The sequence below is a fragment of the Ciconia boyciana genome, chromosome 6 (assembly GCF_034638445.1).
Source record: "Ciconia boyciana chromosome 6, ASM3463844v1, whole genome shotgun sequence".
Classification (NCBI taxonomy): domain Eukaryota; kingdom Metazoa; phylum Chordata; class Aves; order Ciconiiformes; family Ciconiidae; genus Ciconia; species Ciconia boyciana.
This window is the reverse complement of record NC_132939.1, coordinates 11833543-11860726: the sequence shown is the minus strand read 5'-3', so window position 1 is coordinate 11860726 and position 27184 is coordinate 11833543. Positions and strand designations below refer to the sequence as shown.

At 40.4% G+C, this 27184-nt stretch overlaps 1 protein-coding gene across 3 annotated transcripts in view; it reads right to left on the bottom strand.

Moving 5' to 3' along the window:
- GALNT18 (polypeptide N-acetylgalactosaminyltransferase 18) overlaps window positions 1-26579 on the bottom strand; it is a 253491-nt gene extending 226912 nt beyond the window's left edge. For all 3 annotated transcript variants that reach the window (XM_072864367.1, XM_072864369.1, XM_072864368.1), the window contains exons 1-2: window positions 26234-26579; window positions 25827-26092 (exon numbers count right to left, since the gene is read on the bottom strand). In XM_072864367.1, coding sequence (XP_072720468.1) covers window positions 25827-26061 — 235 coding nt within the window. In that variant the 5' untranslated portion in view covers window positions 26062-26092; window positions 26234-26579. The remainder of the gene's footprint in view (window positions 1-25826; window positions 26093-26233) is intronic.
- Window positions 26580-27184: the final 605 nt, after the last annotated feature.

Here is a 27184-nt window from a genome sequence, read left to right as displayed (position 1 = left end):
TTTTTAAGCTAAGCTGTAACCTAACTGTAAGCTTGTAACAGAATATGCTGAACTGACCCTGACACTACCGTAATACTCCTGCTAACCCACCACTGGGCTCCTTTCCATCTCACCTCTTGCATCAAGTCGCAAGCTGTCAAACTGTTGCTACTTTACCTGAAAGCTCTTTAGGTTTCAAAGGATAATACCCATCATGAAGCTCTATGTACCTATTTATATATTAATTTTATGCCAAATAGCACCAAAACAGCTTTAGGATTCAAAATTAAAGAAGAAAAAAAAAAAAAAGAAAAAAAAAGCGAGAATTTGTGCCACATGCACAACGTATCATCTCTGTGATGCTGCACTGAAATCTGCACAAAATAAATGAACCCAATTTAATATTCCCAGTACCCAGTGGAACCAGCAGCCTGGAGGAAAAGCTAGAACTGAAGCATTACTATAAATTGTTTTTTAGCACTCATAACGGCTTGTCGCTCAAAATTCCCAAATGGCAACAGAAATCATTTCCTGTAGTTCTTATATAAGATAAATTAATATCTCCAATCTGCAGAGAAATATTTTGTTTGCTTACTAGCCTCCTGTCTTATGTATTATTTTCTGGTCCAGATTCTGCAGCATTACTACAGCTGTGCATAACACATCCTAAGTCTAATGCTTAAGAGGGGTTTATTTAATAAGCCTTATTATCCCAAGTAAAAGGCTCAATACAATCAAGACAGTTAACTACCAGTGAAATAAGGGATTATTATAGATGCAACTAGAACACAGAGCCATTACGTCAATGCATTTATATATACTTTCACATCTACCACAGACAATGATATTCATGCTAAAATACTGAGATAAACATCTTGGGACTGTATTTATTTCAACAACACAGCTTATATATGGCTGGTCGAGCCAACCTAAAAAGGCTACACCACCTCATAAGAGCAGCTAACGTCTAACGTAACACACAACAAAATACCGGTCAGTTCATACAGAGAAGCAAAAACAAGCTTAATTTACTTGCTAGAAGACATAGCTTAAAACTGGCCAACCTCACTCACGTAATTAGCTCTATTGATTTCAAGATATTTAGACTGACAAACCTTTAAAGTGGGCTTCATCTCATCTAACTGTAAACATTTAACAAAGTAGATATCTACATACGGGTTAGTCAGCTTAAGCTGCTTTTACAGCAGGCATCTACATGTGGGTTATTAAACTTCAGTCCCCTTTATAGTTTGTGGAGAGAAGCAGGTGTTTTTATGGAAGAAATCTAGGTGGTTATCTGTTGGGTTGAGTTGAGCCTCTTCCTTTACAGGGAGCCTTGACTCAAACTTCCAGTCAGCTAAATCTTCTCCCACTCTCCATAATGCTCATATAAGGGGAACGGAAGTGAAAAAACAGAGTGCTGTTTAGGGTTTAAGGCAAAATAATTAATACAATGCAGAGCCTTTTCCCTTTCTTTTCTATTGTGAACAAAGACATCTCTGAGTAGGAAGAGAGATAAGCAGAGCTCACACTAGACCTGTGGAGGCTCTTTTTAAAAGTACCCACTTTGGGCATGGTTCTGCTCCTTTTTATTCTGCAGAATACAGACTGTTGCTTCTTCAGAAGAATTCCTGTAAAGCACTGATTTAAAACCAGTAATTTTGAAGTTATCATGCAAGATAACTAGTTACTCAAGCTAAACAAAACAGTCAAATGTTAGTGAGACCCAAAGTCACCCAAACTGCTAACGAAAACCATATTAGAATGAATTTGAAGCAGTTAAGTATACACTTCCTTTAAAAATTAAGCTCTTAGGTTTTATCTTTTCTTTTTTTTTTTTTTTTTTTTAAAACAATAAATGAGATTTTGTCGTTTCCATGATCTTTCCCATCTTTTATGCTTTCAAGCAAAATTCAACCATTTAGGGTAACATTCAGTAGACTTCTGCGAGGAATTAGGCAAAAGACCCAAGTGCATTTAATTGTCACTGGAGTCTTACTACAAAACTTTGCACTAAGGTAGGCTTCAGTCTCACAGAAACTTTCAGGAAGAACAGCAAGAGACTACAGAGAAACAGAAGACTCTCTGCAAAACTGGGACTTCCTTGTCTTCCTCTTTCCTCTTACTGGACAACATCATACAACATAGAAGAAATTCCAGATAAATACTCTGTTTTCCTACTGATAATCTTAATTCAACGCTTGCCTCAAACAGGAAATCATGGAACCTCATACATGCAAGCAATAAAAGTGAGAAACGTTAAATGTATGCCATGCCCAGAAAACTACTCTATGTACTGTTCCCAAGCCACAAACAATTGCTCCATCATGCATTCAAGGTAGAAGAAATTAAATTAAAAAGTCAACTCCAGGCTAAGTATACCTTTTAAAATATATTCTGGCCTTCATCAAGTCAAAGAAAGGAGGGGACAGACTCTTGGCCAAGTTTGTGGATTTGGTGTGGGTTGTTTTTTTCCCTTGAGTTGTGATTGACTTAAAAACCTCAGGCAAAATTCTAAAAGATATCACAGTAAAACTATTGACTTGATTCAGTAAAGGTACTAGGAAGAAAGCAAGCTCCTAGTATGTGTTTTTTCTCCATTTTGTTGTACAAATACATTTGGGTGTGGATATTTTTCTTTCCTTCTTCCTCTCAGCTGCACAAGTAAAGACGTAGAAATGCTGCACTGGCACTCTCTCTCAAGATGGTTATTTCATTAAAATGTTTTTCAAAGTTTACCTTGGACTTTTTGGCAAGGGAATAAATGCATTTTTTCCAAGGTGATTGATTAACATTTGCCCTCTCCATCTTAACTGCCACACAGGGATAAACTGAACTTATCAATTCCACTGTCATAATAAATTTAAACTATGTTCTGCACACACATTAATTTTCTTATTCTTACATGACTGAGAACAAAAAACTTGTAAGAAGAAGTAAAATATTACATGTTCATAATAATCTGGAATATACAGAATAAACCACCCAGGCTTTTCTGTATTCATAAAAACTCATCAGTGACTGCTCCAGCCATAGCTTTCCAAAAATTACTCAAGGCACAGGCTACAGATTGGTCTGGAAAAACAACAGGGTCTGAGTGGAATTAATTTCTATTAAAATGCATAGTGGAGCAGATTATACTAGTCTCACTCATGCTGACTACTACTTTACTGACCAAGTCAGTAGGATTGCAGGAGTCACTAGGATTAAAGAAAGAGTAAAGTACTATGCAATTCAGAAAATAAAATATTTTGTCTGGAAAACTTCCAGGTCCAATAAAAGGAAAATAAATTTAAATAAGTAACTTTTAGTAGGGAATTGTGCATGATGGGAAGTTAATCTAATGCAGCATACATTTTCCAGATCAGAAAAATCAAACATGCAAATCTTGGATGCTTATATTCTGGAGAGTCATTAAGGGAAAATCTATGCGTGAAAGAAGAAATGGATGTACAGAATGAACATTTCCATTAATTAAATTCCCTTCTCAGTAAAACCCATTTGGGGGTTCGGATGACTTGGAATACTTATTCTGAACTGTACAGAAGCACTTCTGGAGTAAATCTGCAGAACAAAGAGCTGACACCCCTGACTTTGTTTGTACATTAAGGCATACAATAAAGCCAGCTGAAGAATCAATAGCTTGAATCATTCCATTAGAAGGAAAGTGTTCAAGGAACTGAGGCCATTAGCACAAGCTTAATGGAATTAAGATATTAACAGAGTAAACAGCTCTTCTATAAGTTATACTGCAGTTCCGAGTAAACATCATCTTAGTCAGATGAAGGCATAAGGGTCAGTGTTCCAGGGATTTCAGAGGCAGTAAGAGGCAGGAAAGAGTTTTTGCATTTAAGCACACATTAGAAATTGGTGATTCCTGGAGAGAGACATATTAATAATTAAAGAGAGCTTCTGGGTTGAAAACTCAATCAATAATATACATTAAGGTCAAACATTCCCCGAAAAATTGGCAAATGTGGGTTTCAGAGATTATGTATTCACACATAAGAACTTCTATTTACACCCCTTATATCTGTCATTACTATATCAAATTAATGCTAACCTGGAGTCTTTTAAACTGTAGTTCCTTGCGGTGCTATGTTTAAAGCCTGTAGTAATTTACAAAATATTCCTAGTTACCTACCAGAATTTTCTTTATTATTCCTCTAGTCAAAGATTTAAGGGTTTGATTTGTTGGGGGTTTTTTGTGATCTACATGTAAAGAATTTGATGAAAGCGAAATTTTAAAAGAAAAACAATTGCCTTTGTCATTAAGGTGCTAGGCAATTCTTCCTAAGGCATGAATTAAATTGGATTTTACTGTTATAAGTATCAGCTCACCCTAAACAACAGGAATTCTTGTTCGTGTATAGTACTATTACAATTCTTCACAGCTTTGTTGCCTTTACAGTGATTTTTCAGACTTCATTTGAGGAAGTTCTCCTAACAAGATATAAAACCTTTCCTATAGCACTAAATTAAATTACAGGAAAACATAGCAAGTATATGCTTTACAAAGCAACCACAGTGTAGTCAGCAAATGAAATAAGATTTTTTAGAAGTTTCAGTCATTGTCAAGACAATTCATAACTATACAAAAGCTTGCTAGCTGAAATTTTGCCAACGTAATACAAAGTAGCAGAGTTGACAGCACCAGAAACTGATGGACTATCAGAGTTTCCCTTGCTATGCCAGACTTCACAATTACTTTTTTTTCTGAACAGGACATGGTAACACTACCCTGCTAATGTGCCTGCTTAACCACCTTGAAATAGCACACGAATTTAAAAAGGTGGAAAAAAACTACTTCCGTACCATAAAAAGCTGCTCTAAAAAAAAAAAAAAACACAACAAACCAAAACAAAACAAACAAACAAAAAAACCCCAACCAACACATCACCTTTCTTGCAAATCCTTATTTCTTATTTACTATTTTAAAAGTATAAGGTAGCATTCCTTGTGCAATGCAGAGCAAGAAAAGGAACTTCATCCAACCTAGTGACAGAAAAGAACAACAGAAGGGCCCCAGTCCCAACGGCCAGTCTCGGTGCCTATACACAAAACCATCACAAGGTCAACTGGCATTTTACCAAAGCAGTTAGCATATAATTTGACCCTAAGCAACAGGAGATAAATACACCCTCTGACAAAGAAGATTCCTAACAAAAATAGGGAAAGAATTTCCATTATTGAAGCAAAAAATGCACTTATTAAAAATGTAACAATGCTTATCTTCCTGCTGCAAACATTCTTTTAGCAATTCCGTTCATTGCAGAGGGCTCCAAACAGTGTCAAGTTTCTGTGTTGTTTCATAAAAATATTCATACACGGGCTGATTACAATGTATCCCAAACACAATTTGCCACATAAATATAATGACTGATTGGATTTGACAAGCCTCCTTCTAGAACAGTAAACACTGAAGCTTTTGTTTAGGGATATTAATCAGCTCAGCAAGCCAAATGTGTCACCTGTGCCAGAATGAAAGAAAAATCATCCCCACCTGCTGGTAGAACAACCACCAGTAATATCAAAAGGAGGCAGGACCATTAATTGAAAGAATTAATCCAGATCCCAGATATTCAAAGTGGCAGGCTTTCACCAGACACTCATCTTTCCTGTAACTGATCACTCTATTAGCAATAATGATCCTGCTCTAATGGCTGCGGAGATCCAACCTGAAATCTGGAATAGCTTTCTGCAAACTAGATGTTATAATTGCCCTCCAGACTGCTTCAGGGGCCTGCATTTGCACTTTAACACACACAGTGAAGACAGTGTTGACTACACTGAAAATATGTTTATGTCCTATAAAGCTGACCTCAATTTAAGAATAATTAGAAAACATAGGTGTCAGGGAATACTACATCAAAGTTTTTAACTGCAGCCTGGCCATCAGCAAGTCTTATTGACGTTCTTACCTTCCTCTGCCCAGTGGCAGTTAAGAACATTACTGAAGATCAGTTCTCAATTTCAGGTTCCTGTAGAATGGCAAATGAATATATAAAAATCAACTGGCTAACTTAAGTGGAAGTAGTGCTCTGAAGTATGCCAAAATGCCATCCTCAGCTGTAAAATGCTGATTTATTATAGGAGAGCATCACACATCCTAAGCAAACAGGAAAAATCTTCAGATGGTGAAAGAAATCACTCTCCACGAGTTCAAACATCGACACTTATCTATCATACCCACCTAGGGCCTCAATGTGAGGCTTTGCAAGCCGCAAAGAAAAGTAGTTAATTGTGATAGTAGCTGTTCTACGTTCTGAAGCTATACATCTACACATTCCTACAGCAAAACAAATCCTTTATAAAGTATTCTGCAGACCGCTGAACAATGTATCTGAAGACTTTTTTCCAAACTAGGTCTTCTGAAGTTTCATATCTGTTAAATGTATGTTTTTACATAGCTAGTACATATATACATATACTCATACATATAAATGTTCATAAGGGCTTCACAACAGTTTCTGCATAGAATGATTCTTTTCATTTTCTACATCTTACCTACTACTCAGAAAACCTACCTCCCTCCAGACTGTATGTGTACATACCAACGCATAGACTAAAGACTTCTAGCACGATTACAAATACCAGTGAGACTCTGCATCCATAGTTGTGTCTCAGCCTAAAGCCCACATGGCCACACAGAGAATCAAGTGATTTGAAGGTAATCAGTCCATAGGGACAATATACGTTTTGACATTTCTAAGCTTATAATAATTAAGCACACCCCTTTCCACTGACTGATGCTCCCAACCTCTGCAAGTATGCACATGCAGCCTGGCAATTTCCCATCTAGATTTCTCTTCTTTTTACATTCTCACCCTTGCAAATGGGGCAGCAGGCTCCTGAAACTAAGACTAGTGGTGAAGAACCAGCTTAATGTTTCACTGTCCCACTCCCAGAGATGCTGGATCCCAACAACCACTCTACTTCCTCGTCACGACCTTTAAACGACCACATGATCCCTTCATTGTCAAAGGAAATCCTGAAGCTGAAGAAAATGGACAGCCAGCTCAGAAGATATTCTGCACAATATATGAAGATAGCAAAGTACACTTTCTGTCTCATTTATTAATACTGCTGCTAATTTTGCTCTGTCCCAGTTTTTCGGCCATCTGCAATCAGAATTCAGTTTAGCTGATAAAAAAGCAAATGTGCTGCAGTACAAACCAGGAAGTTGCAGTCATATTAGGAGAATGAATAGTCCCTTTTCTGCACAGGCATTCTTTTCAAGAAGCTTAGAAAGGACCTAGGACACAATTAAATAAAACAGATCACTGAGAACAAGAACTGATAATGCCACTTTTCCTTTGGACTTACTTCTGGCGTCATATGAGCTCTTTTGAAAATATGTTTAGGAAATTATTGGGGACAGGTGGGTGTCCTTTTCCATGCACATTCTCTGACAGCGAATATTAATAAATGCAGCTTTTCGACTAGCACAAGAAGAGTACCTACAGAGTCTCCCTCTATTACCTGCAGGAGACTCATACAGATATAATTATTTCCAAGATTTTTAACATCTGATTATCATCAATTTGACTACTAGATTCTAAGTTTTCTAGAAAGGTAGACTGATGAACGAAACATTGTTTTCTTATTAATTCAGATTCAGAAGTAGAAAATGGAAATGTTATGAGATAACCCAGTAGGTATGTGATTCCTCCTTTAAAGCCAATATTACTAGTAGTGGGTTTAAGCAATTACATAATAACCAATTTGTATTGTGTGAATTCCTCAGAATTTGTATTAGTTGGCCTTTTACCTCTAGTTCTCTTAATAGGAATAGCTACACAGCATGGCAATATAGTAAATTTACAACTTTCAAATCTGAGATAAAAAGATTATATCTGAAGTCAGCAAATAAGCAAGCAGTGAATGTGAACTGGCCTTGGGCAGACACACCTCCAACTGACACAATGGAATTATAACATACTGCTGACACAAGCTCTGAATTTGTCCTAGAAAGCACCAATATTTAGTACAACTGTCAGCCCTTGTGCTCTAGAGAAACACAACCATGTAGATTTAATCACTACTGAGTCACAGTTCAGGCAGCTGCTGAGGCAGAAGGAGAAGTACACAGCCCGGCTAGCTGTGTGCTAACTAGACAACTGATAGTCACCAACTTCAGAGGCAGAAGGCCCACCTTCTGTGACAGGGAAATCACTCCTCTCCTATTGGAGTGACACCTCTGCTCCTGAATGATTTAGTCCAAGACAAACCAAATTATCTGTCTGTAAACAGAAAGTTCATCGTTGTGTTACTCAATAGTAGGACAGCAGTGGAATCTAATATTCCATGATATCACAGTTGTCCAAGGAAGCATCAACGTCCTTACATTAATTTTGAAATTTTCTGTTTATTTTTAAAAAATATTACGGGCTATGTACAAATATATTTGTATGCACATGTATACACACACACGTACATAAGATAGGGAAGAAAAGTACTGCAAATGGTATAACTACCAGGGTCTCTCTCATCTGAATTGTAACACCAGTAATGCATGTGGGAAAATTCTGAGGTATGCCTTAAGCAATTTAAGAGATTATTTGTTTTGTTTTCTTGGAAAGGTAACATGCATTAAAGGAGGTCAAGCAGTTGAGGCTTCAAAGTCACTTATGGAAAAAATTTTCAAAACATATCTAAGAAACCTATAGAAATGGGATTTAAAAGTTTTGAAACAACATTATACTGAGATCCTGCTTGTCTGACAGCCATGAGTTTTGCCATCATTTCTAATCTGAAGTTTTTTACTCACATTGTCTACTGATTTGACTGCACTTTTTGCGTCAGGTAAAAGGCAGTGCTAAAACATGACAAGACAATCAAGTGCCAATTTAAAACATATATATAAACAAACTCATTCAAGAAGTTGCATACACCAAACAACTGGGAAAACAACTTGCATTCAGACCTTGGAGTATTTGTTGCAAGAAGCAGCCTATATGGGGTTTCAAGACTGAAGCACTCAAAGAATGGCATTCTTCAGGAAGCAGCAAGGAAGTCTGTTGGACAAACAGGCTGCTTCCAGACTTCTGGGAAATGAGTTATAACACAAACATAAGGAGACTAACCTTACCGTCAAACACACAAGAAACGGGAGTTTAAATTTTTAATTAAAACCAGGAATAATGCAAATTCTGGGCTTAATCTGCACAACTGGAAAGAACCATACACACACAAGCCAGAATAATTTGACAGTATCACAAGAAAGTCAACTATTTTGTTGATGCATGCACGAGTCCATCCGCCACAGGGGAGGGGACAACTGCACTAACTGGCACACAGAGTAAGGCTCCAAACAAGCCCATGTCCACCCTGTCTTGTTCTTCCTTTTTAGAATACAAGCAAGTTTCCTGGTTAAGCAGCACACAGTTACTCTGCCTGGCAACGAACAGCAGACTAAATAAGAGGGGGCAGACATTTATGTTACAAGAGCTATAGAGTATTTAGACATTTTGTCTGTGAGAGAACCTACCAAAAAAGACTATCTATACGTACAGCCTGTTTGTTCTATACATAGAAACTGTGAACTGAACAGGACCTTACCTATCTTGGAAGAAGGAAAACTCACAAATTTGAAGATAATCATAGAGAAAAAAATACACTGAAGAAGTAGAATTAACTTGAACACAAGTTTCACAGAAAGACATTCTATTAGAAGTCAACACTATAGCAAGATCACTGTCCCTTTGATGAGATTCTTCAACAGGAGCCTGCAGCACCAGGGAGGAAGTCTGCCACCACTTGCATGGGTTAACCATTATTTCTGGATTCTTTTTTTTTAGTAAAGTGGATCAAGTTGATGAGGAAAAATGAATTTTCATTCCCACTTACGCTATTTGACATTGTAAGTGCTCATTGAAATTTGGCTTATTACATAGTTCAACATACCTTTTTAGCAGCCACTTAGGCTTTTTTCAAAAATCTCTTTGTTTAACCTTTTTTTCAAAGAGATAGGCAGCATGGGAACTCCTACATATTTGTAAGAGACATCCCATGACTGAACTTACCTTTTCCCAACCACTTTTATCCATAGGTTCCCAAAGTCCACTAGCTGGAAACTCCTAACTTATTATGATACAGATCCTCAATGTTTAAAGAGTAGGGTTAATATAGAGGTAAAAATAACACTCCTAGAAAACAAAGTAAGACATTAGCAGAGTTTGCCAAAATGAAAAAAAAAAAAAAAAAAAAAAAAGGGAAGTCATCATGCTCTTCACTGGGCCATAAGCACATCCTGCCACATGGCACTGCTGCAGTGTTTTAAACTATTTAAATTTTCATCCAAATTCTAATTGCTTGACTGCAACCTTGTTTGTACCTCTAGTTAAGCCATTTTAGTTTATATTTTGGTTTTGGAGCTGCTAAAGCAAGTTGTAACAAAAACACTGCTAGACATGAGATACCTTGAAAACAGGTATCCTGCACAGTGCTAGGAAAAGTTATGTGGCCAAAACACCATGCTCAGGTCTCAATTTTCCTAAAGGTAAATATTGTGATTGATACTTTCATTTGTCCACTTAAGGAGAATATATGACTTCCCCTTATGAAGTCTGAACTGCAAGATGTGAAATTTAAATGTGTAAGTTTCTTCAGCCAGGGCCTTCTACTCCCAGTGTTACTCACGCTGTTCGAGGCGACTGCAGGTTCCAGACACAGCAGGAAAGGCTGGGTTGTGCCAACAGCATTAAAGCTATGCCAGAGTTGTTGAATATTTCACCAGTTTACCTCAAGAGGGCTAATTCCCATCTGCTGCTTTCGCTGTTCTCTGGTGTAAACCAGGAATGACTCGAGCATTGTATTTATACAGGTGTGCAGTTCAGTGAGAAGAAACATCCTACTTGGACTCACAAGTAGGATGTTTCTTCTTGTTTTTGAAGAGGGAGCTTTTGTTTATCTTCCTTCCTAAGAAGCAACAAAAACTTATGGATTATCATGTTTAAATTTGAGCCTTGAGAAAATTATTGAGCTGTATACACTTCACATACTGAAGAAGGGCATGAGTAAGACTTCTTAAACTTGCCTTTTTTCTTTTTTTTTTTTATTTAAAAAACACAGCTACTCATTCTGATGAAATGAGTAGGACTTCTCTTGAGTTTATTTTAAATTCAGTGAAAAGGGTATTTTTTTTCCACCTTGTGTTGAATTGGCCCTTGTAGGTAAATTGCTTGAATAAGCCCTGCTTGTTGGATGATAATTGAATGAGCTTGGGGAATTTTGCCAGTTCCAGGTGTCGAGGAGTTGGGAGAAAATAACATCTGTTCTCATCAAATAGCAGAAAGGCAAATTCAAAGTCATTCTTAATACTTTTGGAGCATGAACATTAAATAGAGAGTAAAAGAGTTACATTAAAAAATATTTTTTTTAAAGTAAAAATATGCTTTTTTATTAGCTTAATGTAGCAAAGCTAAGCTGCTACATCCTACATTGTTATTTTATCATTTTCTTCTGTCATACCTCACAGTGTCACAATTTGTCATTGTGGCTAAAACTCTTAGATCCTCCGCACCATATTCATTGTAAAAACAGCCAATTATATGGCTACACACCAACATGCAAGAACAGCCTGGCTAGCTAGGTGCCTAAGCACAAGTTTTAAAAATAGACAGATGGCAGAGAGCATGCTGCAAAGTATTTGCCATTGCCCGTAATTCGACACAGCATTTTACATAACCCCTTTAATAAGTATGTTGTCTTTTATACTTGTGGATACTTTGATTCTTCTTTCCCATCCCCTTCTTTATGCTTCAAACCCAGTTGCTTACATGGGGATACGAGAACAGTAACTCCACAGATGCAAGGCAAGTAAGAGCCACCCTTCTGGATCCCAACCTGGCCCCTGGGTACCCAGGGCAGAATTCTGAGGCAGCAGAGAGAGGGGACAGAGGAAATGAGTCATTGCCTTTTACACTGATCTGCACAGACCATCCCACTCACTTCCAAGCCCCACAATACCTCAGATGTATGAATTACTGCAGCATGGCAGTGACAGCAATTTTGTGAGTCCAGCAGAAGACAGAATTTGGAGCAAGAACTTCAGGTATATTCACATTGACTGAGAACTCAGTCCAGGGACCCTCTGTTATGTGGAAAGAATGTAATCCAAAAAAATAATTTAATATCCGTCAGTATCTTAAGGTTTTTAATGTAAGGGAAAATCTCAAGACAGGACAGCCCCTACCAGGACCTGCTTGTTCTCACTTTCACATAAAGACCTCATATCTTTTTAGTAGCAGAAAGGGTGCAAATGCACAGTACATGCATAGATGGCTTTACTATTTAAAGTTTGTCTTAACTGGACAGTTAAAATGACAATCCAATTGCTGGAGAAGCAAATATCCAGAATTATCTTCTGTTGAATGTGTGCCGACACACACAGCATTGAGTAATCCTTCCTCCCTGTACCTTCTTCCCCTAGGGCAGCTAATCGACTTTTTATGGAAGTTACATGGCATTCTTACCTGTCAAAACCAGCCACAAAAGCTAGGTTAAATGCACAAGCTCTTTGTCTTAACCTGCCAAGAAACTTACTCCCTATTGTTGTCCCAACACTGCAAACATACTGAGAGTTCTTATTCATATAAGCTTGTCCTCAGCTTCAGCATAGCCACACACAGCCTAAAAGCTGCTCACACAAAGATAAAAACAAAGCATAATCAGAAAATCACTGGTGAGTATAACAAAGTGTAATTAAAAAAAAAAAAATCACTCTCCATGATCATGCCAGTTTTATATTTACCACCTCGTTTATATTAACAAAACTTGGGAGGATGCAGATTACTCTATAACCTACACTTAAGTCCATAGAGCTAGCAACTGCGATCAGCATGTTTCACTGCTGGCAGCCACACAAAGAGTACTTTGGGCTGAATGGCTGATTATCCATCAATTCCTGTGTAACTGATACAGGTGGTAAATGCACAGCCACGTGGGACAGAGTTTGCAATGAAACTTACACACTACATCATCTGGTACGTGTGTGCTTTTCCGCCACGGACAGCCGCTCTTTCCCCACGGTAGAAAGACAATGCCAGTATTTGACCAGGTACTGCAACCTTTTGCCATACTGTAACAGAAGCTTTTGTTTTCCTGTTCATCTCAGAACACAAATAGGAACATTCTTTGAAATATATTTAGACTAAACTTTTTTTTTTTTTTAATGTTAATTTTCAGGAATGTTGCCAATCCATTTTTAGCAGATGGTTTGCTATTTAATGTCTTTAGGCAAGGCAGAAAAGCTTTAATCAATAGAATCAAAAGAAACGTTGAGAAATTACATGCAATTTTACAAAATCAAAGGCATTTCCTACATATTGTCAAGCAGACAAAAACATATTGACATGTTGTTACTGCAAGGAGCCAAGGAATGTTTCGCACATTACGACATTAAATTTCCTTTTACGTGGTTTCAAGTCTCCTGGCTTCCTCATGACAAGGAATTTTACTCTTTCATAAATTTAAAAATTCCCCAACAGTAGCTTATTTCTTAATTACGAAGAAGAAACCAAGGCTGAACGATTAAAAATCTACTCTCAAGAGCTAGAAGTTGCAACATAAAAAGCTTTACCTTTGCTTACTTCTTCAAATGAGATATCAAGTGTGGCTCCCCATTCACTCTATGACCCTGTATTATACCTGCTTCTACAGCAGTCAATCATCCCGCAAATAGTCTCCACGAATAAGGGATGAAATGTGCAGGGTTCCCTCTAGCCATCAGCTATTACTCAATTACTGCAGAGAACACTAACAACTGTCTGAAAACCTGATTCTAACACACTTCAGGCAATACTTCTGCCCTTTGCATTTCCAGACTGCAGGAGTCTCTTCCTGTTGCAACCATACTGAGATATTCTGCAAACATGCTCCAACTTGCTCTAATCAAGTTCTTGCTTCAGTGCTGGTATTACCATTTACAAACTCTTCCATGTCACCCTGTGTCAGGCAATGGTGAAGACCCTTCCCGTCTTCAAGACAAGACATATGGATCCTTATTGTAACCATTAAAAACACATACATACATTTATATAGAGAGATATTATTGCTATATAGAGATAATATTTTTAATATATTAAATATTTGTGTATATATTTGTATATATATTTCCATATTCATTTGCATGCAAAATTTTTCTCAGTACTTAAATGAAAATGGAGTAGTAGAATTAGCACTATGAAGGTGCTTTTAAACTATTTTCATGTAAGAAAGACATAAGCTGTGCTAAAAAACTCATGTATGTTGATAGAATTGCATTTATATGAAGTATAACAATAAATCAATGAGATGAAAGTGTTTCTATACCAAAAGCATTCCCATTACAATGCCTGCATTTAAAGAAATGAAAGCTGCAAGTGGGAATGATCTGTCCAAACACAAGTCTTCTGTCACCATTTTGCTACTGCTTTTTCTGGCCTTGCTGCTTTTAGTTCATAAATTCACGAGTCTTAGAATCATAGACTCATAGAATCATAGAATAGTTTGGGTTGGAAGGGACCTGCAAAGGTCATCAAGTCCAACTCCCCTGACATGAGCAGGGACATCTTCATCTAGATCAGCTTGCTCAGAGCCCCGTCCAACCTGACCTTCAATGTTTCCAGGCATGGGGCATCTACAGCCTCTCTGGGCAACCTGTTCCAGTGTTTCACCACCCTCATCGTAAAACATTTCTTCCTTGTATCTAGTCTGAATCTACCCTCTTTCAGTTTCAGACCATTACTCCTTGTCCTATCACAACAGGCCCTGCTAAAAAGTTTGTCCCCATCTTTCTCATAAGCCCCCTTTAAGTGTTGAAAGGCTGCGATAAGGTCTCCCCAGAGCCTTTCTCTGTTCCAGGCTGAACAACCCCAACTCTCTCAGCCTTTCCTCATAGGAGAAGGGTTCCATCCCTCTGATCATTTTTGTGGCCTTCCTCTGGACCTGCTCCAACAGGTCCATGTCCTTCTTGTGCTGAGGACTCCAGAGCTGGATGCAGCACTCCAGGTGGGGTCTCACCAGAGAGGAATAGAGGGCAGAATCACCTCCCTCGACCTGCTGGACATGCTTCTTTTGATGCAGCCCAGAATACAGTTGGCTTTCTGGGCTGCGAGTGCACATTGCCAGCTCATGTCCAGCTTTTCATCCACCAGTACCCCCAAGTCCTTCTCCGCAGGGCTGTTCTCAATCCCTTCATCCCCCAGCCTGTATTGATACCGGGGGTTGCCCCGACCCAGGTGCAGGACCCTGCACTTGGCCTTGTTGAACCTCACGAGGTTCACACAGGCCCACTTCTTGAGCTTGTCCAGGTCCCTCTGGACGGCATCCCATCCCTCAGGCGTGTCAACCGCACCACTCAGCTTGGTGTCATTCCTGGCGTTACGTATGGCTTTATACATCCCTTTGGAACTTGTGGGGGTTTTATATTGTTGGTTTGGTTGTTTTATGTCTAACAGTTTGAAATTAATTTTAAACTTATATGGCTTTCAACCATGTGAAAATATTAGCTAAACACAAGCTTAAAATATCTCATTCAGTTACATCTAAGTTTAATGATATCATAATCCTTTATGGCTGACATCATGTTGTAAAGTCACAGAGTACTAACTCTACCACCTCTTGAAAAACCAGGATCAAAACAGCAATACGTGATTGTAATATTGGAGACCAATAGCGACACAATTTTGGTGCCAAGAGCAGCATCTTGCTTATGATATTCTGACTGTATGCAAGCTGAATTATTTCTTGCTTCATTAAAGATACTACACATTTTAAAAGTTTCATATTAACTAAAAAGGGATAAAACATTCAGGTACTCTTATGCAGCTTTTAGGTTTTTTCTGTACTTCTCTCTTCCCTGACCCTCCTCATCCTCCAAACTGCTACACATGAAGTGAACACATCTTCTAATCGGAAAAACCACAGAAAATACAGCATACTACTCCCCCACCCTTCACTTGAGCAACTTAAAATATTCCTGTTAGCACAAGTAGAAGAGGGAAATGCTGGTGTCGTGTGATGATGCAATATACAGCTGGTAAAATTATAAATACTTCAGAGAAAAACAAACAAATAGAACAAAGTTATTTCAAAAACTATGCTGTGCTCTCTTCTGCAAGTCGTACTTATTCTGTGTGCACAGAAATCCCAAAAGGTGTTTTCTCTAACCATAACTTTATTCCAATGATAATCCTGTAATGGATGGGTAAAGACTCACTGAGTCTGCTGTGCTGGAAAAGTTTATCTGACAGTTTTTCTTTTACCTACAGCATGCCAAACCTTCTTGCAAAGCCTTTGGCAAGTCATGACTCGATGCAGAAAGAAAAGCTTCAAAGGAATTTGAATCCACCGTGAAAGCAGGGACAGGTAATTCACTGCATTAGCTGGATGATTCATGAAATAGATCTCTAGCTAGATCCAGATTACATATGGGCAAGTAACACAGCCTAAAAATTTATATTATCTCCCTAAAATGAAGACTAGAATGACCATTTATCTATGAAGAAAAAAACAGAAATACTATCTCTTTTTCTTACATTCTTCAGAAAGCTGCTTATAGAAATCCTCTTTTCTCAGAGATCACCTGTGACAGCTCTAACAAAAGGAAAATTCAAACATTCACATTTAAAATAAGGGTTTTGATTTAGGAAGTAGGAAATGGCAAAACCAAAACTACAATAGGATTTCCACACCCCCACTGACATTACTGACACAAAGTCACTGAGATCACGAATTTTCAAGATACAAGCAGATAATCGGGCAATTATGTGGTATTTAAGATGTGCTAATTATAACATGCATGTTGGGAGAGATATCTAATCGCATACTTCAGAGCCCATGTTGGCCTCAAATTCATATCGGTGAGGTCAAGATCTGTGGTGGGAGAACAGACGTGGCTACTACGTGACGCTGTGACGTTCGCCTACTGCAGGATTCACACGCTCTCTCTGGGCTGTTACTAATGGGAGAAGAGAAGACCTTCGTCTGATTCATCTGAGCAACTCCGGCAGTGAGTCAAACCTGCCACCAACAGTCTGTATAAATTTGGCCATATCGATTCTCTATATTCCTCTCCTCTGCCCAGCTCCTGCAGATCTTACCCATGGAGACAAAGACCTCCAAGTCAACGGTTCCACTACACATTTGTACAGCGCTGATCACAAGACAGCTGGGATTTCAGCTAGCTGCCACGGTGTTATTGTCATAGAAAAAATAAATTTAAAAATGCGTATAATCTAAGTAGAGAATATAGTAAGAATCCATTATGGACTTGAGAAGACACATTTTGGAATTTTAAAGGCAGAGACTGTCAAGGTAGCAACTGGGACCTTCCATTTCCGTATTAAAAAAAAGCAATTAGAATACTCACATTTCTTCATTTTCAAAGCCAAGGAGAGGAGGTACTGGAGAGCTCTAATAATTACAGTCATGGTTTTGGCTCCTAAAGATCTCTGCCTGCGCCTCAGGAAAGTCAGGATATCATGTTAAAAATAGCACCTTGGTTACAAAACACCAGTAGAGCAGAGAAAATTTATGAAGAAAATGGAAACAATATTGTTACACAGGGAACACATCTGCACTGCACAACTGTAGTCAGAATAGATTCAATGGTAACAGCAGCATGAAGACAGAGCATTAAGTTTCAGGTACCTGGCAATTTCAGCATCTACTCATCGTATCTGTCCACGATATCCCACCAAACAGCCTGTTACTGAGCTATTTCTCAAGTCCCTAAAATAAAGGAGCCCAGAAGTTTCTAAAGAGGCTACAGAGGTAGCACTGGAAGGCCAAGGGCAGCACAGAAAGATTCCTCCACAGATGATGGAAGTGCCATTGGACTCTGACCATAATATGACTTAGTGAACAAAACAAGGAAGACTAGAAGCCATTTTTAAATACAAACAAATAAGGGAAATTAAAAGGAAAATAATACAGTAGAGAAACAAAAAAGAATTCATCTCAGAGGAGGCAAGACAAGATATGAAGTCAGTTTTCACTTTCACATTACACGGAAATTTAATTTCATTAAAGAATAGTTTTCCTAGTTGTGGACCAGTAAATTACTTCACTTTTTATCAGCAGTCACACAATATCTGCTCTGGACTCAGGGGCAATCCCAAGACACCACAGCACGCCGTACTAAGTCCAGTCTCCAATCTCTGGGCCAAGCGTAGCTAACAACATAATCTTATGGCTGCAATGAGGACAGCTGTTAACCAGCTAAAGATGATTCATGTCCCGATACGTCACTTGCCACACTCCACACATTAACAGCTGATGATCAAGTTCATGGGCTGTTCTAATGGCAACCAAGGATTCCCCATCACCCTCGTAAGGCAGCTAAGCCATCTTCACAACTGCCACCACTGCCTCAAGATCTGAGCCCAGTATTCTCTTCTTTAAACGACCATAGATTTTCTTTACGTATCCTGTCTCTAACATTCAGATAGATAATATTAGCTTATCCCATCATACTGCAGCTTATGCATGCTTTCATAGTATAATGTTGACGACAAGACCTTCCTGTTGAATACAGAATTAAATTAAACTGCTTCTGTGGCTTGTCACAGGCAAGGGAGCAATGTTAGAGGCAGGCAACAACTTCAACCTTTTGGCCCTAGAAATGATGGAGAAACCACATAGCTCATGCCAGGCTCAGTGATAAACAAGTGTTTGTAGTCTCTGTTTTTATAATATAATGGAAAGCCTCATATTTTGCACACACGCACTTGCATGTCCAGATCCTGTAGTACTGGAGGCAGAGGACTAGACTCTTTCATAAGCACTCAGCTCATGCAAGAGAAAAAAAATAAACTCCATCAGCCACAAACAAACAATACACCGGCATGTGATTCTAGAGTTGTGGCCTGTTCCTTAAACACAGAGAGTATCATCGGCATGTAGGAGCCACCTCTGAAAATGTAGTCTTGAACTCAATGTACAATAACACTCTTGTGTTTGTTTCAGAAATACAGAGAGTGGGCCTTGTGTACAGATATAGCCATCTTTTTCTGACCCAGTAAACAAGAACAGATGTATCACATCATACGGCAGCCTCAGCAACAGGCTCCTCCGAGCAAAGGCTCTTTTGAGTTTTAGGCCCTGAGAGAAGTCACACCTCGCACTGCTCTCTTTGCCTGCCCTTGTATGCAACAACAGTTAACTGGCAGATCGCAATCAACCCCAGGCCGCAGCATGCCCAAGCGGAAGAATGGTTTTTACACTGGACTGCTAGGGTGGACATTGCCAGGAGAGAGCATGACACTGGGACCAAGCTGATCTCACACCTAATACACAATTCCCAGCCGCTATATGTAGGTCTTGCTTTATGTTTCTTTTTATACATATTTATCTATATTTTGGTCATGTAGATAAAATCACTCGTTAGTACTAAAATGGGCACAACAGTCTAGCAGAAAGTCAAAAGACCCAAGTTTGAATCTCTGCACAGCTGCAGGCTGCTTGTGTCAACCTGAGCAACATTTGCCAAAGTGACACCTAGCCAGCATAAATGAAGCACTGGGCTGAGTTCAGAACCTTAAGCAGAAGAGCTATCTCCATCTCTCCACAGCCCATAAATCATCTGCTCAGAGATTGTAGGACACAATTCGCTCTTTCCACTGAAGCTGTGCCATTATGCAGAGATAACAAACGTCAACAAAAATGAACTTTTTCAGAGAGAAAAAGCAAAATTCACCAGCTTAGCAATAAGTGAACTTGTGGAGGGCACAGAAGTCACAGTTTCCAGCCTCTGCTCCCGATTCATTTTTTAACCTTTTGTTGAAGACTTTCATGTGAACTACAGAAATTGTCTAGATTGAAGGAAATAGAACCCAGGTCAATTCCCTTCCCAACTACAAAACTACCATTCACTCTCACTTTGTAGCCAAATAAAACTTTTCTTGTTTCTGGCTCAAAGGGCACAATCTCAAAAAAAAAAGCAACTGGCATGCTATTCCCATTGTATAAACATAACATGATTGCATTAATAGAGCAATCTAGCTGACAATCAGGAAAGAAAAAAAGAAAAGAATTCATTCGGGAAAAAACAACTTTAATCGTGAAAGGAATCATTCAATCTCCAGCAATAAAATACAGTTACTTTAATAAGGCCAGACTACCACTTCTCAGTTTTGGCCAGTGCATCCTAACCATGGCAAAATAATCCTCGGTGGAAGAACCATCAAGAAAGAATATAATTAGAAGAGAAATAAAGATATTAAAAGCACACAAAAAAGTTAACTTTAATAACAGTAATAATAAATTATCAAGTCATAGTCAACATAACCAATATCATTAAGTCTTCAGCAGATGGTCCTTGAAATACCTGAACCTCCAGCAATGCTTGAAAATTTACAGCAATTTAAGAGTCAGAGTCTTCTCACTGAAATCACTGTATTAAGATTTTCTTTAGTGCACCCATTCCTAAGCATGGAAGAACATGAAAGTTAAATTCAAATTAATCTGCACTGACATGCAGCAATCTAGAATGACTTGAGAAGTCACAGCCTAAAGAGAAAAAATAATGGGATTAATCCTGCATGTCTTACATATCCAAGTAGTTCCTTCTCTTGCATTTAGTTACATTGGGACTGTAGGTCTCTCTGCTTATACAGAAACTGTGAATATAGGGCCCTCTGTAGTGGAGCAAGAGCTGTGTTCCCAGGGCTACTGTCTACTGCTGATTTGTTTTTCAGTAGAATAAATACACTGCAGTGAGTGATAAACATGCCTAATTGCTTTTGAGCTTGAGGGAAATAAGCTGGGGGGATTTAACAATAAATCATTCCCAAAAGGAAAGCACCACAAGACTAAGAGACATGGTGGAGTGGCTAGGCAAATCCTAGTGAGCCTGACTTTATGGAACCCAGCTAGCTAGCCAGGCTACAAAGGACAGCTATCACAAACCAGAGGTTTATACACTACATTCTTCCTCATGTTTGAGATCAAGAAATAAATAAAGGGTAGATATCAAACACGGGATTTACTTACCCAAACCTTTAGATGGATAAAATTAAGAATCTGGGTTGACCTAGTTCCCAAACTCAAAATACACAATTTCTGAAAGCAAATCACTCCACCCTACCACCTGTCCAAGACACAGGGACTGAATCACACACTGGAGATCTCTCCCTCCCCTAAGTGACCACAGAGGGCCATTAGATATCCAACTATGGGACAGCTAACATTAGCTGAAGTAAATCCACAGAGCAAATCATTCTAAGTAGCAAGTTGAGAGATAACACATACATCTCCTCTCTTACAAACTTTCCCAAATAAGTCCACACAGTGCTTGACATTCCATTTATGACAACAGATGCAGCAGCTTGCAAGGATGAGGGACCAAAGTCCTAGTACGACACAGATGTCTTAGTAATCATCCATTGATCTCAACTAAGAACTCAACGGGTCCAGAAATGAACTGTGTTTTCAGCTTTAACTTAGATCTACTCTATGTATTAACTGCATGTAATTTATTAATTCTGTCTGCGTCCCAGGGCGGGTGGGGAGGGCAAGGAAGCAAGTTCATTTCATAGTCTTCATAGTCCATAATCTTTTAAAATAATGCTGGAATGGAAACATCATCTGATTAAAACTAGGAAGGCTGAAAAATATAAAATGGCATTGCGTAATAAGACAAACAGGACAGCATGCACGAGGTGTTTTAAGAGATATCGGCTTAACCACAGCATAGCTCTTCAAAAAAAAGGTTCAACTCATCACCTATGAGGGCCTAAAGCTAGGCTGCAGAAAACAATAAATTGCTCCCTTCTTGCTAGTGTTTTTCCTCTTGTCATCGTTACAAGCTAAAGCGTCTGATCAAGAGCAGCCTGCCTTTTCACATGATCTTCCAACTGCACATACAACTTAGGGCAGTTCTTCAGTGACAGAGCCAATGCATGATGCATTATTAAGATGAACGATGTGCTGTGATCTGAAGCACTCTTGTATTGATTTTAATAGAATGAGAGTGTTTGGGGGTTTTTGAACCAGTATGTTCCCTGTGAACTCAACAGAACATGCTGTTTTCAAATAAATTGAGAAAAACTGACTTCAAATCCTAGGTTGGAACCACAGATATTTCATTTAACACAATATTCATTAACCTTAGCCCTTTAAAGTATACTTTCTGGTAATATAGCTCAATAGTACTAGATTATACAATTGCCACACACCTTTGTTAGACATAAAAAAGGACTGCATTTTGCATAAAACTATCCATCTGGTCTTTTCCTCAGTTTCTTTCACACACATAAAAACACACACACACAATTCATCTCAAAAAATACACCACCTTGTTTGCAAACTCAAAAGGAAGTGAAAACTAAAAGTTTCTCTCAGTGGGTTGCCTGCTAGCATTAAACGTATGCCTCCTTCTAAAGATTGGGGGGTGGGGAGAATCTCTTTAGTACTAGCCAGCTAGCATTCACATGTAATCAATACCACAATCACCACAACACACTGCCATAGAAAAGCACGCAGGTCATCATCACTGTAAAAAGGTAAAGTGATTTGACCAAAACCACCTTGTAAACTGTGGCAGGCCACAAGCCAAGAATTCATGACTCCCAGACTTAAGCTCCAGCATCGTGCTTCGACTCCACAAAATACTTCTTTCTGTGGTCCATATTGCCCAACTAGACTGCAATGCTGCCAATCCTGCCCCAGACTGCCTACTACAGAAGTCAGTATACAGATGCATGGCTCTTGCACAGCATGCCCACAGGCTACTCGACATAAATGAACACATGATAAGGAAAGCAGGAAGCAGAGAAGCACCATACGGGCAGAGCAGACACACAAGCTCTTATTCCATTTCCAGCACCCAGAAAATATGTGCAGAGAAAGGATATTCAATATTTGCAGAAGTGTGGATACACGGTGGTGTAAGATGTGCAATATGGCAGGTACACACTTGTGCATTCAAACTTTTCCCTTCTTGGCCAATACCAGTACCAATACTTCCCTTTCTATGCTGTTCTTTCCGAACACAAGGCATGCATACTTTCATTCTCTCTGAACTTCTCTTATCTGGAAATCTCTTTTCAGTCTGATGCTTTTCTTGCCATGAAAATGTCTTTTTAAAAATACATACTTTAAAAAGCGTTTTATATGAAGGCACCTCTTATTCCTTCTCATTTCCAGGACACTTGATAAAATATTACAAGACTGCAATTTATATGCTAAAGGAATTCCCAGATGGCATCTAATTAAACAATTCAATCAGAAAACAAATTAAAAGGAAATATTAGTGTAACCCCATGTGTAAAATGTGACAGTTAGAGCTCTCTGGTATTTGCAGGATATCCTATGGAACGCAATTCTATTACCTGTGCTAATTTCATGCCTGCTCAGCACTGCAGAATGTGTGAGCTATTGACACTTCTCTCCAACATAAAAAAGAAGTGGTCCAAGGAAAAGTTTAATAACAAACCACACATAACCCTTATAACTTTGTCCAGAACCATTACAGCAGCTGGTTTACCCAATTTATGGCAATGAATCTCAAACTTATAATTTCTTAAAGCTGACTGTCAAGCTCATACCAAACCCAGTCAAGCTTGGTATATTCCTTCCAATGACTTCAGTGAGTTTTGCACCATGACCCAGAATTCACGGCATCTCACAGTGCTAAACAAAATCTTATTAAAATAACATCTTATTCTGCAATCTCTGCCACAGGAATCCCTTGTGAAGCTCAGTTATTACGATTTGGCAAGTAAAAGCACAGAAAATCCATTTAGGCATAATGATCAGTAATTTTTATTTTATTTATGTATTTATCTTAAAGAGTAAGTGGTTTCAATAAGGTATGAGAACTTTGTAAACTTCCCCCCCCCCCAATATACTTTAGTACTTATTACCAAACTGTTCATTTAATTATTTTTAGAAGACTCTCTTCAACTTCCATACTAATGTTATTTAAGGAAAGTATCTTCTGGTTTGGTTTATGCATAGTCACAAAAAGTGACAAAAAAAGTTTATGCTCTAATCCATGCTATACTCTCCCCTGATTTAGGTATACCTTTCTCTACTACTCTGAGAAGAACCACTGACCAAAGGAACATTGCCAATATGGACATTGTTATTTTCCTTGAAAAGAAATAAGAGTATTGGAGCTTCACACCAACAAACCTGAAGGAGTTATGCTCCAACCTCATATGGAAAATCAATTAATTTCATGTATCTAACTCTTACCAGCGCCTTTTGAAAAATCCCTGCCTTCATACATGCTTCCACAGTGCACTCCACTGGCACACAGACAAGAATATATTTCCTTTTTAAAATCAATTTCAGGAATCAAGAAAAACTTAAGGACTGCATGAGAGAACTTAAAACTTGCAGGAGGTGCTACAACTCAGCCTCCAGAAAAAAAGTAGTATTTTACTAATTTACCCAAGATGACAAGACTATCTGAGAAATGAAGGCATATACAAACTGAATGGTGATGTGTCATATTTTAAAAAAAAATTAATACAAGTCACAGCAAAGTAGCTGGGCTTTAACAGTACTGCAAACTTATGAGTATTGACAAGCAGGGGAAGTCCAATTTGTACGGGATTAGCTACCCTGCCTGCTCCACCTTTCCTTTTATTCCCAGAAGACCAGTTGACCAAAGCTGTCTGGAAGCGCATGAGATTTTGTGCACTGGTGACAGGTATCCTTTTACCAGATGGTTTGCTCTCCCTTTTCAAATTTAGAGGAGGATTTGGGATTTGAATTGGGATTTGATTTGGGATAGAACTGGGATTTGAACATTCAGTAGAGGTTATGCAGAAGCAGAGAAAGATGGTCCCTCTAGATTTTGTAAGAGCCCTCACCTACCCCCACCCTCAGCCTCCTTACTATCCAACCCACTTAGCAGACTGAGGGAATGACTGTATGATGCCATGCAGATGATGAAAATGTAAAGGAAGACGCTAAAGATCACCCAGCAAAGCAAAGTCATGTAAAATCCCAAACTCCCCGGAAATAATCATATTCTCCCCCACTGCTTGCCCACTTCAACCCTTCTCCCATGAAAAGGAGATCAAATTAAAAAGGCATTACACAAATGAGAGATTGCCCCAGTTATAATCCCAAGTGGCTCCCGGCACTACAGCAGCACTAAGGGAAAACCTTGAGCACACCCGGACACACACAGACTCTCAGCACGGATTAGCAGAGTCAGGCTTACAGGGGAAGAACAACAAAAATTCCCCTCGCAGCGACCCATTTTGGAAAAGAAAAATAACAAATACGAAACAATGACGATAACAGCAAGATGGGAAGAGGCTCCCCTGCCCTTCGCGCCGAGCCCTCCCCGCGGACCCCCTACTTTAGCAAGACGCAGACAGGCACGGAGCGGAGGTCAGCTTTACTACAGCACCAGGCCGAGCCCAGCCCGGCGGGGCTGCCGCCGCTGCCCAGCGCCCGGGAGCTCGGGCCGAGCCGCCCCGGAGCCCTGCGCCGCCCGGCTCGCCCCGGCACCGAGCCCCCGCCGCTCCGCCGCGCCCCGCCGCCCCCGGCCCGCTCTCCGCGGGGCGGGGGCCAGTCCCCGCAGCCGGCGGCCCCGGCCCGCCACCCCGTGCGGAGGCCGACCCGGGAGGAGGGAGGGGAGCGGGGCAGGTCCCCCCCCACGGCGCCCGCCTCCGCCGCTCCTCTCGCCAGGCACCGGGAGGGGACCGCCGGGGACTCCCACACGCACCGCAGCCTCCGCGCAGCCCCCGGCTCTTCCGGGCTGAGGAACGGCTCTCCCCGATCGCGACACAAATGTCACACGCACACACAACAAACGCGGCGGGAGGGGATGGAGGCTGCACACGGCAAGCGGCGGGGTGGGGTGGGGAGGGAGGGAAAGCGAGCGGGGGGTAAGGTGGTACCTTGGATGTGCTGCTTGATGACATTTTCCAAATGGTCCAGCCTTTCTATAATCCTTAAAGTGTCCCCTTTGTCTTCCTCTAACTTTTTTTCTGAGATCGGCTCCTGCACTTTCACATAAACACTGGCAATGTAGTTGGTGACCCAGCCCACGTACAGCAGGCAGACGATGTTAGTCATTCCACTCAAAATCACGCAAGTGGACACTAAAGTTTTGGTTTTCCTGGTGCACACCATCCTGAGATCCCTCCATATAGCTCCAAAAATCCTGTGATCCAGAAAACAAGAATAAACTGCGATGAAAAGAAATCCTTTCCCCCCTTTCCCCGACCAGGAGACCACTCAGAAGTCAGTAAATTTCCATGCAAAAAGTTCTCTAATCCACAGAATAAAAATATTTGTCGCCTACCTAGAAGGAGAGGTGGGGGTGGGGAGGGCTGATAATTAGAATCCTCGATTTTAGGACATTAAAATAGCTGAAACTTTGCGATAGCAGTGCCGACAGCAGACCAGCAAAGCGTGCCAGCCGCCTGGCTGCCGCTGCCCTCAGGCACCGGCTCCTGCCACGGGCATCACGGACGCGAGCAGCCAAGTGCCCAAGTGTTGCAAACTTTGTTCCCTCCGACGCCGCTTCCCATCGCAGCCGGCCACGGCTCCAGAATCAGACCTCGGGAGCAGCTCGCCGGAGAGTGGGGCTTGCTCGGCCGCGGATTGACAGCCCCCTCCTCCAATAAAGAGCCTGCTCTGGCACGGAGGTTGCTGCCATCACCGTATGGCCGACGGGGACCCGCGCGGGGCGGGGTTACCGCGGGGCCCACCTGCTCCTCGCACGCACACGCACACACACGGACACGCACCCCCCCCACACCACACACACACAGGGGCGGTGGGGCCCCTCCGCCGTGCTGCAAGCCGGGGCGGGAGGGCGGGGACGGCGGCCTCCCTGCTATTTCTGTAGCCGGCTGCGAAGAATTTCCAGCCTCGATAGGAAGCAGCAGCCAGTTCCCCGTTGCTGCTAGGTGAACGCTCTGCTGCTTGGCTGGGGAGAGCAGCCGGTGTCATTAAGATATGTGCTCACACAGAAAGTCGTCCATTTGCCTGGAGGGGGTGAAACCGGAGGCATGCCTTTGGCTCACCGGAGCCATCGGTTCCACAGCTCCGGATACCCAGCGACCACCCGCTATTACACTATGTTTGTCTCTTAGCCTGTTTGCGTGCCCCTCCCCGGGAAGGTTATATTATTGGTAGCTAATTGTTGCTTGCATCCACACCAGCAAGCCCCAGTACCCATCCATCACCTCCCCCACTTCCACAGGAATACGCTGTATCAGAGTATACCCTCTCCAGAATCAGCCTCCGT